This window comes from Bradysia coprophila, chromosome IV, assembly GCF_014529535.1.
Source record: "Bradysia coprophila strain Holo2 chromosome IV, BU_Bcop_v1, whole genome shotgun sequence".
Taxonomy (NCBI): domain Eukaryota; kingdom Metazoa; phylum Arthropoda; class Insecta; order Diptera; family Sciaridae; genus Bradysia; species Bradysia coprophila.
Genome location: NC_050738.1, coordinates 7,944,550 through 7,959,661, shown reverse-complemented (window position 1 = coordinate 7,959,661; position 15,112 = coordinate 7,944,550). Strand labels below are relative to the sequence as shown.

Here is a 15,112-nt window from a genome sequence, read left to right as displayed (position 1 = left end):
TTTATATAAAACAAAATTATTATTGTGTGTTATACTCCTAATGGACAAGTTTCACTGGAGTATACTACGAGTAAACACTTCGACTTCGCACGACGCGTTAGATGAATTTTCAGTATTATTTTTGTGTCAGTATAGGTACTTTTTGGGAATAGATTTAACAATATAAACATCACCAGTTTCAATACTTGGGGGGAAACTTATAAGAATTATCAAGAGGTATGCGGAAGTTTACTAAGAGAGCCGAAATTATTAACAAGAACTATGCGGGAGTTAGCAAGAGTTATGCGAGGTGTTATGCTTGTGTGTTACCAAGTGTTATGCGTGAGTCAGGAGTTCAACAAGATTTATGCGGGAGCTGTGACAAGTTATGTTAGAGTTACAAAATATTAAAGTGGAGTAGTGAAGAGTTTTATCATTGCAGGTGATTTCCCCCGCATTATTAAATCAATCCCAACACTTATATATTTAATAATAACATTCCTCCGTCAGGAACTCGTCCATTATATGCGAGTTCATAATAAATGAATACCAGTCAGTGCCTATTTTAAGCAATTAAATTCTCAAAATTCCTTAAATTTCGAGAAAATTCCCAGATTATATGTGTTCGTAGATCTTTAGAAGTATCATCTAAAATTAACTGTCTGGCTTACATAATTGAAATTCGACATATTTTTTGATTTAATAGTTGTTGTGGTTTTTAATTGATTCCAAGAATTTCGTTGAACAAAAGAGAATCTAGATTTTCATTTTCTAAATTTTTGTTAGGCACTAAAACAAAAAGTCTGGTTTTTCATTTGCTACGGAAATTTTATCTGAAATAATTTACAGCCCACAACAACTCCCGAATCACAAAACATGTCGAATTTCACTCCCTGTGACGAAGATCAAAAACAAATCCACAAGTTTTTCAATATGTAGCCTTAGAAGTGGAAGAGGAATGTCCTCTTCTTTATCCAAATTTGTGGACTCAAAAAAAAGATAAGCGGGTTTTCAGCTGATCCACGGTTGTAGCAGATCAACTGAAATTTTACTGCCTCTAACTGTAAATTTATTTCATTAATCCAGGTAGCTGTTGTAGGTCCAGGTAGCTCAATCGGTAGAGCATAGGACTCATACCCAAGAGGTCCCGGGTTCGACTCCCGGTGCAAAAATGCTTGCCTGGTTTTATTCTAATCACTTGGTGATTAAGCACTCGCTATTAGTTATCTAATGGCTGTACGACCGTAACAAAGTCGCAAATTTCAAAGAAATCCAATATTCGATTTCTTCGCAACAATCACGCCATATTGACATAATGTCAATGACACAATATACAACAGACTGTAGGATAAGCGCCATCTATGATCGACTAGTCGCTCATTGGGAAAATGCATGAGTCATTAGTGATGGTTGTGGTCTTCGCATACTACTCGTGGCTCAGAGAATTCACAACGTATGGGACGTTTACACGGTCGATTTGTGAGCTATCTGAGTCCGAAGAGATATGATGAAAAATCACAATTCATATGATCAAGTGACTTGTGCAATAGCACAACAGGCCCACTAGAGGCTTAGGTGCTGGGCTAACCCCCTTCCCATCTAATCCAATCCAATCCAAATATTTCATTAAACAATTCGAAGTATATCATTTTATTGACATTTAAACTAACAAAAGAGAAAACATATTTTTAATTTCAACACTAAGGTGTTACAGACGGCTGTCATCTGTTATCGACAACAACAGCAATAGTAAATGACAAGCACTGACTAATAAAGTCTTATATAGCAAAAAGCGTGTTAAAAACAAATGAAGTAAAAGATTTCTGTTATCAATCTATGAAAATCTTCTACATCTTCTACATAGATCAGATAGTAAAACTGTTAATTTGCTTACCGTCTGTGACAGATTAATTGTCGGGAATGCTCACAAAACCATTTGGTTTTTTATATCATTGCAGGCAACTTTTATGTAAGACAAATACAGTCAAAGGCAGTCAATTTTCAGCATAAATTTGCTTCAACTGTTTTTCAGCTGATCCACACATACAATCAAAACTGGTTTTCCTTGTTCATACGGTTGAAGCTGCTACACGCACGCGCATGATAGTGGTAAAACCGTATAAAGACGTATAAACGGTTGTGATTGTTTGTATGGATCAGCTGAAAAACAGCTGAAGCTAATTTATGCTGAAACTTGACTGCCTTTGACTGTAGTACATTTCGTACCTAGGACTAAAAGTCTTTTTTGGCGTGTGAGACTTTTAGTCCGTGGTACGAATAGTATTTGACTTTTTTTTAATTTTAAATTACATCCATTCATTTAAAAAAAAGTTACATTGAATGCATATAGAATTGAATACAACCGAGTCATGGATTATTTGTGGGGAAGAAATAGTTCTGAGATCTCGTAAATTAAATAAAAATTGACAAATTTGCCGACCACAAAATATGTCGTCGATTTATATGCATTTTTTATGCATTGCAAAAGAAGACAAGAACATGCAACGTAATATTTGTCTTACATAAAAGTTGATCGCACAGCTATAAACAACAAAATGGTTTTGTGAGCATTACGGACAATTAAAATTTGGATTAAAACGAAAAATAAACATTTGATTTCGCTTTGTTTAAATCACTGACGTTGTTTTATTATAAAGATGTCTTAGATTCGGTGACTTCTGTGACTCAAACTTATAAAATGAGGAGTAGTTTTATTGTAAACCGTTTTCAGATGAGTGTTACAATTGAGTGAATTTTAAAATAATTCCTGATGCCGCTTCCCAATTACCACACCATGAACTATTTTAGTTACTTCAATTGGTGAACGTTCATTTTCGATGTGTGATATTTCGTCTTAACTGATTTGGGGTTTCTATTATTGGATATGAAGACGCCGCTTCCGACAATACTTGTGAATTATATTTATAATGGCTTTCATATGTCGCGTCGGATGGAACATAGTCAGACGATAAATCGATATCAATCAATGTCATAGCATCGCCTTGGAAATCAAAACACTCAATGGCTATTTACACCTTATTGGTAGTTCAGTGTATTAGCTTTCAATAACCTAGATTCCAAGCTTCTCGTTCTGTTTGAATATAAATCTAGATTTTGCTTGATTACACACAGAGAAGTAAACTTATTGCAACTTACATTTATACTTACTTACTCTAGAAAATTATCATTCCAAAATTGAATCAAGGTCATTTAAAAGTTTTGTTTCAAAAATCTACAAATCTTAGAGCATATTGCTTGAGAAACTTTTACGCATATAATCAAAAGAAAGAACAAAATTATAGCAACAAAAAAACGAAAGCTAAATAAAAACAAACTTTTCTGCTGAACGGAATTCAAGCTCGTTTGCTATTCGAAATTTAATTTCAATTTGTTTCTGCAACAACAAAAAATTGAGAAAAAAATTTCATTACAATGATCTTTGTGTTATGTTATTTTTTAATAATACAAAAAACAAGAGAGAAGATAATCGATGAGCTGTTCACCTTATCAAAATTTAAAAAATAAAATTGTCTCGTAATTTAATTCCATGGGTATTTGGATGTATAGTTGTGCGAATAATGTTTTATTTAGATATATGAGTTTGAATATTCAGTTGTTAACTAGCTATTCGTATAGACGGTTACATCGGAAACGGCTTAAAAACTTTCGAGAACTGATCAATTCAGTTATTCAAAATAACATCCTTAACACAAGTGAATATTTATAAACGTATTCCATTTGAAGAAAAGTGAAAAGCGACACAATTTCTGGTATGGCGTTTTCATTAGTTACCTCATCAAACGAAGTACTAGATTTCCCATTTTTAATTTTTGTTGGATATGAAAATGCTTTAGGCTGAAAACACACGAGTAATTTTGCGTTAATGGAATCGAGAATTATTCTACGTGTTCCATTGTTTAGTCTGTGGTGAATATTGGATTACAATGGAAAAAGCGTAGTTGTAGATCCAATCAACGCAAAATTCTCTCGTTCTTTTATGTCATAACGAAGATATCTATTTCTTATTTTCTAACCCAAAACATGTAATACACGAAAAATCCACAATAAATTCACAATTTTTGTCCGTTTCTATGTGTGATAATGCCTTTACTGGCCTTAACTTACAAAATTTATTAGTGAAATATTTCCTAAATATATTCCAGAAAGAGTATAAGAATTCTAAATCAATTGCAAAGATAAATAAACGGATAACCTGGAAATAAATAGCCAAGATCACAGATTCAAGTTCACTTCAACATTGAAGATGAAATATGTTAGCGCTAAAAAAGCATTATTTGAATTCAATGAGCTTAAATTCAGATTCTGAGTTATATTTAGTGAGTGACTACGTTGAATTTGCCAATTCAATTTCTTTGCATTAACAAAAAGAAACTAAAAAACTGAAAGTGTCTGATAGAATAATAATTGGGTTTTTTGATGAGCTCAGTTTGTCGTAATTATATTTATTAATTATTTAGATTTATAAGAATACAGACGTATAGTGCTCGAAGACACGTAGAGATACACGAAGAAAACACGGTAAGTAAACATGAAACATTTTTTTTTAAATGAAACAGTTAGTAGTAAAAAAGCATAAACCGTGTCACATGTCAAGTTCAGTGACAACAAATCTCAATATTACATTGGTTTTTGTTTTTATATAATTTGCAAATCATGCTAACGTTTACTCTAATCATAGTGTTTGTAACATGATGGATACAACGAACTCTCGGTTTAACTGTTATTTCCCTAGTACAGGCAGAGGTATCAGTGAAAAAAAAAAATTTGGTACCTGACATGTCGAAAAGTTTATTCTCTAAAATGAAATGCAGAAAAAAATCAGCGTAGACATGATGAAACTTTCATTGATAGGTCAGTCATTCAAATAAAATTCGCCATACACGGAGAAAAAAATGTGCGTTTCTCACAAACGTAAATGAAAGTTTTTAGTTTTGTGGGAGGGTTTTTTTTAATTGATTTTTTTTGGGGAAGAGACGATGTGATGCTTTAAGCTATATGGTGTCATAATTGAATTATTGTTGTTCGTCAACTTATTTTTTGCGACCCAAATGATTTGCGATGTTGCCGCAGTGTTGCATTCTATAAAATTGTTTTACTGTGACTCAATGGAGTCAGAGCTACCCATCTCGAAAATAGCCCTACGTTAAAAAGATCCATTTCAAAACTTCCGGAGAAAACTCTACTGCATCATAATTGATAAAAAAATTGGTTCTGAGCGACGCAATCGAAAACGTATGTGTTTATATACGTTATCATGCGTTGATATGCGTTACCATGCGTTTTTATACTTTACCATGCGTTTCTATACATTACCATGCGTTATGCGTTTCTATGCGTTTTCAGAATTATGATATTCTATTCTACTACGTAAGAACAAGGATGATGTTTTATCATAATTTGAAAAATTTAAACGCTGGATCATGGCGAATTTTGCTGCATAAAAGTCCAAAACCTAATTGATTAAAAGCTGCAATTTTACTTCAAGTGTCTTGCACAATCAATAAGTTCACTATACAGTTGAAAACTCGTCGAAAACATTGGTCATCCTTGGTACTTATATCCCAGTTCTACTAAGCTTTCTTCAAGTATCATTTGTCGGAAAATGATATTAAAGCGAAGCGAAAAGCGACTTTAAATTTCATAATCAAAATTATGAAGATTCGCAACTGTCGTCTTTTTCATTAGCTTTATACTTTATACATATTCGGACGACTTTTGACTGCGAAAATATTGCACGTCTTATACAACGTGTGTTTATTTTAAAATTATGTCACTTTGTCCCCGAGATACTTAAAGGGAACTCATCTTTCGTGTCATACTTTTGATAGAAAATGTACAGACTTTGTAACAAAGAAAATATCTTTTTTGCAAAATAAGTGAGGAGGTTTCCATTCCTCTCACAAAGAAATGCACGAAAAAAAAGTTTCTTTCCGTGCAGGTTTATCCGAATTATGTTATTTGCATCTACCTCTCTTCTACCTTATTCTATCAGTACTTTTTATACCTGTTTCTCCGTTTAAGATCGTCTGCACCAAATTATATGTATAAGTAATAAAATAAGCTACAGTTTGAAAGCTTGAGGCGATGTTGTACCCAAGTTGTTTCGTATTCTGTATCCAATTCACTTATCACTTTCCTTTACTTAAATTAGGTCTAACTTTTTAAATGTTTTTCTATGTTGTGGGTATATTATTGTTTTCCGGGGGAAATTTAGTGCAGTTAGTGGTTGTTGCTCTCATGGATATATGCTTTCATCACAAAGCTATTGCTATTGCTATGAGCTTATGAAAGTTTTAAGAGCTTAAGAGAAATACCTAAAGTGCTATCCACCCTAACCTCCGATAATTTTTGATGATTTTCTATGCATGAACTGCTGATATTTCTATTCCACCCAACGAAATAAACGTGCAATTTAATCCAATATTTATTCTTCAATTTTTTTTTCTTTTCTTCCCGTTGCTGTTTGTTCCACTAGCTGAGCTCATTTCGATTTAATCTCAATACAATGCACATTCAATGCACAGCTCTTGATTCACATTTTGTACTATATATCATTTATGCATTCGCATAGTTTTTCCAGTTGTTTAAAATCAGTTTAACTTCATTTGCATACTTTTTACCGAAGTGATTTTAATTTAATCTAATTTAATATTAATTTGTTCTGAATTAAGTTGTGAATGTAAAATGCATTTCAAGTTTTCAAAATAGTAGCAGGAAAAAAATGTTGTTACATAAATTGTTCGCTTCGGTCCATGATATGGGAAACTTGTTACAGAATTCTAAATTCCTTTACAACCCAGGATAATGAATAAAATTAAATAGTTTAATCAGAATGAGGTGTATAACTCGACTGGATGTGAAAAGAACATGAATATTTTAGAGCAAAGCAAAGCAAAACATACCGCATATACATAATTGAATTAAAAATAATTACGGCAAACGAGTTGAAAGCTTGGGAAGCACAGAAGTAGGGTAATTATTTGAAAATGTTAAACTTTGACAATATTGAAGAAATTTCACTGAGAACGCAGAATATAAGGAAGTAGACGATCAATGGACAGGATCTCAGCTTTCCATTGAATGCGATACCTTTGTTGTGAGCTTAACCAATGTTAAACTATTGGTCAAAATATTAAAGTTTTACCTTTTAGTAACGCTGTGCTACTACTTATCAGCAAAGTTCGCTAAAACACTTTTCCCCTAAAAAAATGAAGGTTCTTCTGATATGAAGATCAACTCTTTGGCTACCTTCTACCTGTAATGTATTATGAGCTATAAACTACTCAAGAACTGTAGTTCAAGTCATAAAATTATTTTCTTGAGTTAACGCCATTCACTACTCAAAATCAACTGGTCGCTCAATCGGTTCGATTGTCTTCCATTAACAAATTAAGAAAAAAGGGAACGTCAGATTTTTTAACGCTAAACCAACACGCAAATGTTTACGCTAATTCCTTACAGTAATGACAAAAATGACAATCATATAGGCAAATTTAAAAATTGACCGAAAATAATTGCATTTTCACTCGACGGATTTCGGTGGAACAACATGCCTGTTACAAAATCATGAGGTGACATTTGTACAAAAATACCTATTATTGCTCGCCAGATATTAGTCCGTTTCGAAAATTAACTATTTTACCGGAGTCCTGAAATCATAGGGCATGACACACAGGCCTGTTGTTCCATCAAAATCCGTCGAGTAAAAATTTAATTTTTTTTGGTTCATTTATTAATTTGCCTTTATCCGTTTACATTTGCCATTACTGTACGGATTTAGCGTTAGCGTGTGTAATTTAGCATTAAAAAATCTGACGTTCTCCGATAACAAATTTATCTTCGTTTATTTTTCATTAGCGAATCCGACGCTAACATTTTTCTATTTGAGTGTAAGCGTTACCGACGCTAAAAAAAAGTCATTAGCGACTATCACCTTGCTTATCACTAAATGTCGTCAAAAAGAACTACACTTTCAATCGGACAGCATTTTAACTAATTGTTCTTTGGTCAAACTGTAGGTAGTAGTACCTTTGCGTCGCTAATTGAATTAAGATATTGAAGAACTAAACCTAAATTTGTGAGACCATAAATCGTTAGAACTTAAAAATATTTACAAAATGTACGACAATCTTTGTAGCTTCCTATAAACACACATAACAATATTGTTTGTTTTCGTGCTTAAAGTTCACCATTTAATTGGCAAATGTTCCAGTCCGGTTTCAGAATAACCACCGGAAATTATGCTGAATATTTTTTACAAATTTATTTATTTAGTGGTATTGTCATGTTCAATAAATGAGCTATTATCTTTCATTATGGTCTCAATTAAATCGACATCTTTAATTGAAATTCATGTTAAAATTTCGGTTTTCGGTTCTACGTACACGTACACTATACACGAGTTTATTTGCATGTAGGTAATGTCTATAGTACTCATTGAGGTTGTAAATAAATCTATATTTTCTGTTGAATGATACAAGATTCATGGTTCTGAACACTCAATCTTGTTAGCAAAAAAAATAATCAAAAACTTTGATAATTTTTACTGAAAATTCAACTAATTTGCTGGATGTTCGTTACATACTCACCCGAAACTTGTCAATGTTTTATAATAATACATATAATAGATGAGCGTTTTTATTTTTATAATATCTCATTTAAAAGTAATTGGAAGTAATATACAATAAGCTTGTGTGTTTTGGATCATGCATGCATCACCTTGAATTTTAGCGACTTTACTCTCTTTAGACAAACATAACAAATTGAGCTTGTTGTTAGTATAGTATTTGTTGGCGTTTCAAATTAAATTTGCTGTTTAATTGCTCAGAACTATCACGGGAATGAAGATGTTTGTATGCAACAAATTAATTTTGAAAGAAACAAATACAAAGTTTGCAAATTAGCCCCGAAATTAGCATTTTCTTAAAAATGTTAGTCAATTCAAATAAGAGGTACGGAAGTTTCGTTAATTTCAATTTTAATCTACCACCAGCTTTTTCAGAAGCCAAATGTGAAGTTTATTGAAGTCTGTCCTTTAGTGTTCTCATATTAGCCTGTGCAAAAAAGATTTCATAAAATTACCTGCAGCAGATTATCTGTGACCAGGTATCACGGTGCGGTTGAATGAATTTTAACTGATTATTTCGATGCACTTTTGATATTTTTGGATATTATTAGTCAGCTCGGAGCACTGAACAAGGTTCCACAAAAATTTTTGATTTTAGTCCGTACCGTCGGTGACAGTGGTGCATAGCCCATCCTGTCTACAGAGAGAGTGGTGGAAAACTGGTTATGGTTGCAATCGGTAGTGCCTGAAATTCTAATAACAATTGTACAAAAAAAAATTACCATTAGTGCAAGGGAAGCCGGCAGAGACACGCTAAATTTAAAAAAACGTGATTTTCAAACAATCATACAGGCGTGGATACTTGAGGGATGAAGCTAATAAATAGTTCTCTCAGTAAAGCAACATCTCCTCTACCAATGACCAGAAAATTATTTTTGGAGACAGTCTACGCAGCAGCCGACAGTAGCTTAAAGTTTTTCCCTCATATTTGGTAAAATTTGCGAGTTTCAGAGGCACCTGAAACCCATACTTACAAATTTTGTATGTTATTAAAATGGGTAATTCTGAAATGCTGGAAGTCTCAGCTGTCCATCGACACCACACTTACAATGACTCATGTCAACAATGCCGACATGTTGCGTGAATAAGTAAAATTTGTCCTTCCACTGACTAATAATATCCAAAAATATCAAAAGTGCATCGAAATAATCAGTTAAAATTCATTCAACCGCCCCGTGGGTAATCTGTTTTCAAATACAAAAATTATATTTCCTGGAGACAGACTATCTGCCGCACGGTATTTTCCGAAATGAAAATATTTTCAGGCTAATATGAGACACCTAGCTGAAGCTCACTGTTTATTTTGTATTCGTCGTCGATAAGAGATTGGTGTCATTATAGATCTACGAAGTACACGATTTTTTATCGAACTATTGGCCGTATTCAAACAAAAGAAGTAATAGACCCAATGACTGCTGTTTTATTAAATGTTAATTTAAACACGGAATCTAACTTCTGACGTATGAGCCTGATTCAAACGTTTATATTTTAAGAAACTAGAGTTCAGCCGACAAAATTACCTCAGAAACATTTAACTGATTCTATTATTTGTCTTGTTTCTTCCCAGCCCACCTAAAATGTATTGACGACTGTATATTCAGTATACTGTTCGCATTTTTCCACAAAACGCCAAATCAAATCAAAGTCTGAGATACACTAGTAAACATGTGGGTTGAACATGTAGAATTTTCCTTCTGAAAATGTAATATTTTTAAATGGAAACGTAACTGAAATGGAAGTTTTATTAAACAGACAAATTCTCCAGCTCAATACAAATTTGAAAAAGATTTCCATATTTAACTTTCCATGAAAATTCCTATTTTCTTTTCGTTTCTATTTTAACATTCTGGTATTTATAGAAATCCACATAGGAACGCACCAAAGAGAATACAATTTCTCTGACTGAATCTGCTCTAAGTATGGAAAACAATTCTACGGAACAAGTCCACGAATACAGTCCGGGAAATATTGGATACATGCTAACATGTATTGCATTCGTATGGCTGATGATTCCCGGTGTAGGATATTTTTACAGCGGAATGGCTAGAAGTAAGAGTGCTCTGTCTCTCATTATGCTCAGTTGCTGGTCCATGGCAATAGTTTGTGTTCAGGTGAGGAGATAGATATAAGCTTAGAACAGAAATGAATAATCAAACGTTTTCGTAACACAAATCACATAGTGGTTCCTGTTTGGATATTCCTTGGCGTTTTCGAAAACTGCTACCCCATTAGTAGGAAACTTTGATAACATTTTCTTGAAGGACGTAAACGATAAACCAAATGTTGTTAATCCAGAAATACCCGATATGGTCTTCTGTATCTATCAAGGAATGTTTGCTGCCATCACACCAGGTTTATATTTGACGTTAAGCTCATAAAGTCAATTCAAGACCATTCGTGAAATGCATAAATAATTTTACAGCATTAGCCATCGGAGCTGCAGCTGAGAGAGCACGATTTTTACCAGCAACAGTATTTATTTTCCTTTGGACTACACTTGTCTATGATTTCCTGGCTTGTTGGACATGGAATCCAAACGGATGGAGTCTAAATATGGGCGGTAAGCATAACTTAGAAAGAGACAACGAACATCTCATTGAAAGTATGTTTCACATCGCAGGACTTGACTTTGCTGGTGGAACACCTGTACACATATCGAGGTAACATTCATGGGCAGTTGCATGCAAATATATATTCATTTATATAATTTTTGTATAGTGGGGCTGCTGCTTTGGCATATGCAGTGGTTTTAGGCCAACGCGAAAAGACACACGTTGACGAAGAATTTAAGCCTCACAATATGGCAAATGTGTTCTTGGGAACCGGTTTCATTTGGTTTGGATGGTTTGGTTTCAACGGTGGTTCTGGTATGAATTCGTAACTGCAAATTCAATTTAATAGAACCAATAATGCATTTACTGTTGTTCAAAACATCTAAGCCCTACAACCGAATATGCGAGCAGTGATGGCATGTTTTGTTACCAGCCTAAGTGGAGCCGTTGGTGGCATTACTTGGGTCTTTCTGGACTATCGCCACGAAAAGAAGTATTCAGCTCTGGGATTTTGTGTTGGTGCTGTTGCGGGATTAGTCTGTTGTACACCGGCATGTGGTTACATTAGCCCGGCAAGCAGGTATTGCGACATTAAACTTTAACGTTCCTCACAATTTCAAACTCTATCAATTCCCTTTAAGCATTGTTTTCGGTGTGGTCGGTGCGACGGCCTGTAACATGGCTTTGAATTTGAAACATCTTTTGAAATACGATGATGCCTTGGATGTGTTCGCTGTGCACGGAGTCGGTGGCATTATTGGCAATATTTTAACAGGAGTATTTGCACAGAAGAAATATGCTGATGACATTGTCGGCGGATGGTTGGATGGACATTGGATGCAAGTTGTGTATCAGCTCATTGACACCGTTGCTGGCCTCTCCTGGAGTTTTGTTGTAACGTTTATAATTCTTTGGGTTATGAATAAGGTTCCGGGATTCAGTCTTCGTGTCGACATCGAAATGGAGAGAGTCGGACTGGATCAAGGAGAATTAGGATTCAGTTGCTACGAGCATGTAGAAGATGTTCGATCAGTTAAAGGAAGTACGGAGCAAATAAGCGTACAGGATATGGTTCGTAATGGAATTAAAAATCAAGCGTTTGAGGTGGAACAGTCAAGAATGTAGATGAATTTTTTGTGTTATTATCTTCCATTTTTTTTTTTAAATTACATTATGTCTTAGTACCGTAAAGATCATACCGTTTCACTTTTTCTACTCAGCTAGTCATCTGTTATCGACAACCACGATAAAATGAGGGTGTCCTCCGGCTATCTGTTTCATTATAAAGTCAAACATTTAGTAAAACTAATGAAGTACTAGATTTTGAATCATATACTAAGCTATTCTTTCAACAAAAGAAGTACTTTTAATCGTTATGTGACGACACATTTGCTGTTTATAATAGGTTTTCACAGAGACGAGACGAAAGAAGAAAGAAATGAGAAAAGTGAGATGAAAAGTTAGAAAAACTTCATAAAAAAATCATAAGAAATTGTATAACGCTCCCTTCTATCTGTAAGGATGCTGCATACTGTGACAGAGTCTGGAGGTCGACGACCATATATCCACACAAAAGAAAAATGCGAATTTAATAACATATCCAATATTTGCAAATTCTATTGATCACCAAATAATGCTTTTATGTGATTTTAAATTTGTTTGTAGATTTTTCTTTCCCTTCAATTTTTCCTTTCTCTTCCAGTGGATTTCGTCGCAATGATTCTCCTCCCTCTGCTTTTTTTTTGATTTGGTTTGTTACGCTACACACAATGTGAACATATTGTATTACTACATGGCATATTGAAAGCTCATTTTATGTTTTTTTTCATCATTTTACTTGTTCCATCGTTATATAAGCTCACCCGAGTAATTTTACGATTTTTTTTTGTTCGTTCAAAGGATGAGGGGTATATTAAGCTGATAAGGTATTTGTGTGCGCATCATGCGTGAATATGTAAAATGTACTGTTTCCCCGGAAAGTGGTTAAGAATCGAGAGGAAAGAAATCTTATTACATATTGGCTTATTATAATGGTTTTTGAGTAAACCGCATTTGCTGTAATGCTAGTCAACTCAATAAACAATGGATTTTATGCGGTGCAGGGTGTATTTTGCTATTGCCGAAAATCAGTCCCACTTAGACATCTAATTTAGTACAATGTTGCTGTTACCTGTTACCGTCCATCGTCCAAACACAACGACATCCGTTATATATGGTAGCCAGAGATTCAAATTAACAATGACAAAATTAATGTGTCTCCGCACCAACTAACCATCACTTAGATTCACAGTGGGTACTTTCATTTCGTATGATGATTCTAGTTTATGCAAATGTTTTAAACCATAAACGAACGTAAAGGGGAGCTACCGAGATATGTATACACAATTACAGGAAATTCTTAGTCAACATTTTCCTGTCGCTGTTACATGTTATTGATACGTAAAGAGCGCTTTTATCTGCATTGTTATTTTCTCGACAAAATCCATGTAGCGGCATTGGTTTATATATATATTCCTTTGCCTTCTAGGTGAATGAAGTATATTTAGGTATTATTTAACATGAAAATGGAATGATGTTGTTCAACAAAATTCAGTTTGAAGAGAACGATATAGCAATTGGAATCAAAGCAGTTTAGCGGTTAAGCACAATAAAATTAATTTAACCGTAAGGTATACATGTTGGCGTTTTAAATACAACTTGTAATTCGATACTGAATGTAGACTTACTTCAATGGCGGTGTGAGTTATTTCGCTAGACGTATGGTTTAACAATTTCAATGTTGGTGGAGGTGTGTGTACCGAAATGAGTATATTTCCAGACAAAATAAGACTTGTGGTTATTTCATGTGTCTTTGTTTAGACGTGTCTTTTACCTTTAAATAATTAAATAATTAACAAATAAGGTAATGTCGTAAAAAAATGATTCAATTACCTCTTCAGACAAAAGTAACAGTTGATTTGTATTTAATGAAATCGAAACGAATTTTAAGTTCACCATTTAGCTTACGCATGGAACTTCTTGAGCTTGTAGTTTTTACTTGAAAACCTCTAAAAATGTGTTCACATAAAAATTAAATTACTTCATTTGTGTCGAAAATATTATTAGCAGTCACTGGCAAGTGTTTTCACTTTACTAAAATCACAAATCAAAGTGTCCTTTTCAATTGAATAAGATCAAGTAGACATCGAAAAGGCCTATAAATACGGCGAATTTATATGAAAAAGATTCAGAATAAACACAACTACTGAACGGGCAACATGCCCTAAGTAACGAGTTTCATTCTCAAAGTAGATGTACTGGCACATGCGTGTTGGGGAGAATATCCCTCCAGTACAAGTAGAACCATCGATGCAGCGGCCGACCGACGAACAAAGAAGAATTTGTTAAAATTCTTGACATGGCGCCCAACGTGTGTGGAAAGTTCGTGACATTGGTGGTCCCGTAGCAGCAGCAGCAGCATGAGCTACTCAAGGTGTAACATTGGTCGTGGTGTTACACGCTGGTTGGTCGAGTCAATCGAATCAGATTGGTGGTCGTCGTAACGCCCAGCAACGAAGGTCAACTGGCAGGCGTCATTGACAACGAGACGGCAGTCGCAAGACGTAAGTCCAACAGTAACAAAGCGGCAGTTGCAAGACGTAAGTCCAACAGTAACAAGCGTAACATTGGTCGTGGTGTTACATGCTGGTTGGTCGAGTCAATTTGGTGGAAGAATCGGATTGATGGTCGTCGTAGTACCCAGCAAAGAACGTCAATTGGCAGCAGCACAAAGAAGAATTAGCAGTTTGGTAACATTGGTCGTGGTGTTACAAGGCTGGTTGATCGAGTCAACTTGGATATTGATGGTCGTCGTAATACCCAGCAAAGGACGTCAATTGGCAGCAGCAAGAGGAAAAGGTCACAGAAGAGAAGAAATTAGCAAGGCTGGTTGGTC

At 34.4% G+C, this 15,112-nt stretch overlaps 1 protein-coding gene across 2 annotated transcripts; it reads left to right on the top strand.

Moving 5' to 3' along the window:
* The first annotated feature begins 3,590 nt into the window (after positions 1-3,590).
* Positions 3,591-12,364, top strand: LOC119066869 (ammonium transporter 1-like). Of its 2 annotated transcripts, none has more exons than XM_037169539.1 (8): positions 3,591-3,749; positions 10,486-10,737; positions 10,807-10,978; positions 11,049-11,186; positions 11,247-11,286; positions 11,345-11,493; positions 11,566-11,758; positions 11,820-12,364. In XM_037169539.1, exons 2-8 carry the CDS (start codon positions 10,546-10,548, stop codon positions 12,301-12,303), a joined length of 1,368 nt encoding a protein of 455 aa, XP_037025434.1. In that variant the 5' UTR covers positions 3,591-3,749; positions 10,486-10,545; the 3' UTR covers positions 12,304-12,364. The 2 variants fall into 2 exon arrangements, with proteins under 2 accessions (XP_037025434.1, XP_037025435.1); XM_037169540.1 differs by lacking the exon at positions 3,591-3,749 and adding an exon at positions 10,280-10,401 and having other exon boundaries at positions 10,488-10,737.
* The last annotated feature ends 2,748 nt before the right edge of the window (positions 12,365-15,112 follow it).